Consider the following 3,565-nt stretch of genomic DNA (forward strand, 5'->3'; position numbering starts at 1 on the left):
CTCAAAGATAGTGCTGGCGGCTGGTGACACTGGCAAAAACCTCCTACCTCTCCCCCGCGCTCACTAATACTCAACCAATTAAACATGCTGGGTGGATTCCATTGAGGAGTCATTCGTGGTTATATTTGTTGACACTGATGTTCCGGTCACCCAAAGTCAACAAGTGATGGCAAAGAGTTCTCTATATACGAGACAGACTGACGCAGGGGTTCCCACAACATGTTATTTCACTTAATACTTTGGGATGATTTTGGCAATAAGGACCTTTATCTACTTTCCCAGAGTGAGATTAATTGTGGATTAATACCATTTGTATGTCTCCGCGTGCAGTTGGAAGTAGATAAAGGGTCTCATTGTAAAACTCCTGAAGTATCCCTTTAAAGAGACAAGTTGGGCAGAGGCAATAAAATACTTAGTGAATAGATTAAAACCTAATAGTATAATGATATAATATCCAACAAGTTGAGCCCTTGAGTGAACATCCAATTAATTATTATTATGCTATTAACCACTTATCAACTCATCACAGACTCTTTGAGGATGCAAATTAGGCATTCACAGGCTTACAATTTGCAGTATGATTTTGTGTACATGAAATATGATTTACACTGAGTGTACAAAACATTAAGAACACCTGCTCTTCCCATCACTTGTTAAATCCACTTCAATCAGTGTAGATGAAGGGGAGGAGACAGATTAAAGAAGGATTTTTAAGCCTTAAAACAATTGAGACATGGATTGTGTACATGTGCCATTCAGAGGGGGAATGAGCAAGACAAAAAAGTACCTTTGAACGGGGTATGGTAGTAGGTGCCAGGCACACCGGTTTGTCTCAAGGGCTGCAACGCTGCTACAAAATACCTTTATGAAACAATTCAAGTGTGAATCACTATTATATAGCCTGCCTGACCTTTGAAATTTATTTTTCATTAGGTCTGATAAACACAACATGATGCGTGTCACATATTATTGTCATATTCCTCTATTTCTAATAACACTTGAAACACCCTGAATGAAGTGATCAGTTTGCACCTCTCTTTTCCTTTCTACTCTTTTACTGCTCCTTTTCTTTCAAATTAAGTGTAATTCTGTCAGACTGCAGGTTCCTCACATTACACCACAGTATACGTCAAATGAAAGCGTTGCTAATTACATGTCAAAAGAGGGCTAATTATTCAATTGGAAGGGTTATAATGAAGTCCTTTAGACAGAGGAATAGATACTGTAATGGCTCACTCCCTCATGTGGAGGGATTTCCCAGGTCAGACAAAAGGGCTGTGCAGCCAGCCATGCACTTCCAGTAACTGTTCGTCCATGACTCCTGCTGTTGGGTAATTTCCACAATTCTTTCAGATTTCGACAGAGGAAATAAATTATCATCAATTTTCAGTTATCCACCCTAAAGGAAAGACAAAAAAAACTATACAATTTCCCATTTTTGAAAACGGGAAAGTGGATTAGGTAATATGTGACGGGAATGCGCTCCATTGTCCAAATGGGGGGGGGGGCATGATTGCACAATAGTGGCCAAAGTGTGTATAAATACCAGTGCACCGCAGTCTCACCACATGACAGAGAAGTCCCTCATCCGCTGACATCAAAAGGACAATCAATCAACTTTGGACTCGTCTTAGTGCATTGAAAATTGTGTATTGGAGAGCGCCGCTTTTTGGGAAAATTGAAGAGCTCTGATCTTCATCATAAACTGTCACTTCAATTCCAACTGTTTTCAACAGGACTTTTAAATAGGCTATAAGCTTCCTAACAAAACCGAGAATGAAGGCCTTCAGTGTTGCATTTGCAGTGGTGGTCGTCCTCGCATGTATGTTCATCCTTGAAAGCACCGCTGTTCCTTTCTCCGAGGTATGTCTCATTCTCCAACACTAACCCACTACAAACATGTGTGTATCGATTTTAGAAGTTGCTCTTTACTCATTTGTACATAATGTCTTTGCAGGTGCGAACGGAGGAGGTTGGAAGCATTGACAGTCCAGTTGGGGAACATCAACAGCCTGGCGGCGAGTCCATGCATCTGCCGGTACGTTCAATTGAGTGAATGAATTAAGTAATTACCTTTGGCAAATTAACATCTAAGTGGTTGCGTTTCACCCTTGGAATTGAATTAGCCCACGAGCGCTAGTTGTTAACCATTTGATTGTGAGCCATTAGCAAGGGCTTCAGGGCGAGCAGTGTGCAATGTGCTTGTGAAGTGGAGACTTGGACAGAAGTACTTACCATGAGCTTGTTCCCTCCTTTCTTCATTGTCTTTTCTTGGCGGGATACAGGAGCACTTCAGGTTCAAGCGTCAGAGCCACCTCTCCCTGTGCCGATGGTGCTGCAACTGCTGTCACAACAAGGGCTGTGGCTTCTGCTGCAAATTCTGAGGACCTGCCTGCATTAAAACCATCTTATTAACTTATTGCCTTTAATTTCCCCCCTATTCTTCTACATTTCCTTTGGACTCTGTGGAGAAGATGCAAATCTCATTGATGTCTTTCTCACTGCACAACCTCAGTCTTGTACATAAATGTTTTGTATCATGTTGTATATCTATTGTATAGCCTAATGACGCAGGAAAAAGACATAGCCAATTGAAATAAGTGGGGATTTTTATTTTCTATTGTGTAAATTGTTTTGTACATTTTCTAGTTTGTACATGTTTGCAATATTTTCTTTCTAAGATGTTGTTTTTGTAGCTATGATAATGATTTGTTAAATGATTTCTTACAGTGACACTTTTTAAAAAATATAAATAAACACATTCTTTGAATAACAAACATGGTTGTCTCTGAATTATGAATCTGCTATAGATGTGTACCCTGTGGCTAAATGTTCAGGCCTGACAGCCAGAGGCGTATTCAAATTAGTCGCGTCTGGGAATGGAATCCACAGTGCCTTCAGAAAGTATTCACACCTCTTGACTTTTTCCACATTTGTTGTGTTACAGCTTGAATTTAAAATAGATTAAGTTGAGATTTTGTGTCACCGGCCTACATAATGTCGACGTGGAATGATGTTTTTAGAAATGTTTACAAATGAATCAAAAAACAAAAAGCTGAAATGTCTTGAAGTAATAAGTATTCAACCCTTTTATTATGTTAAGCCTAAATAAACGCAGTAGTAGAAATGTGCTTAAGAAGTCACACAATAAGTTGCATGGGCTCACTCTGTGTGCAATAATAGTGTTTAAAAAACACTAAAGTCGATGTCCCCAACGGAAATCCAAGCCCCCACAGGAAAAAAAAAATCATAATAAAATCCCCATAAAAATCTGTCAGTTTAAGCTAGAGATATCTGTTTTTTTTATGCATCTCCATCGACTAAATCCACCGATGTCGCACTTCCGCATCTGTGGTGAAAGGTGACAGAGCTATAGCAGTGTTTGTCAGATCATGAGACTTCCTGAAAATTGGTCTTCTTACAAAATCCTCTGTTGCGGAAACTTTGGCCTTTAAACTATTATGGAAAGATGAGACTCTCACAAACATGATGGTTTTCTCCATTTTGTCTGGGAAAGCTAGTTTGCCAACTAGTCTGCCAACTTCTGTCTGTAGCGTCTGAACCG

General features: G+C 39.7%; 1 protein-coding gene across 1 annotated transcript; it reads left to right on the forward strand.

The window, feature by feature from the left end:
* Positions 1–1,560: 1,560 nt before the first annotated feature.
* LOC115142066 (hepcidin) lies at positions 1,561–2,777 on the forward strand. The gene is made up of 3 exons (XM_029681542.2): positions 1,561–1,863; positions 1,958–2,038; positions 2,286–2,777. Exons 1-3 carry the CDS (start codon positions 1,777–1,779, stop codon positions 2,382–2,384), a joined length of 267 nt encoding a protein of 88 aa, XP_029537402.1. The 5' UTR covers positions 1,561–1,776; the 3' UTR covers positions 2,385–2,777.
* Positions 2,778–3,565: the final 788 nt, after the last annotated feature.

The sequence above is a fragment of the Oncorhynchus nerka genome, linkage group LG14 (genome assembly GCF_034236695.1).
Source record: "Oncorhynchus nerka isolate Pitt River linkage group LG14, Oner_Uvic_2.0, whole genome shotgun sequence".
In the NCBI taxonomy this organism is placed as follows: Eukaryota; Metazoa; Chordata; class Actinopteri; order Salmoniformes; family Salmonidae; genus Oncorhynchus; species Oncorhynchus nerka.

What these genes read in the sequence shown, in the direction of transcription:
- LOC115142066 (XM_029681542.2), top strand. Translation starts at nt 1,777, where the DNA reads ATGAAGGCCTTCAGTGTTGCATTTGCAGTGGTGGTCGTCCTCGCATGT. An exon ending in CCGCTGTTCCTTTCTCCGAG is followed by an intron (nt 1,864 to 1,957) that starts GTATGTCTCATT and finishes ATGTCTTTGCAG; the next exon opens with GTGCGAACGGAGGAGGTTGG. An exon ending in GCGAGTCCATGCATCTGCCG is followed by an intron (nt 2,039 to 2,285) that starts GTACGTTCAATT and finishes GGCGGGATACAG; the next exon opens with GAGCACTTCAGGTTCAAGCG.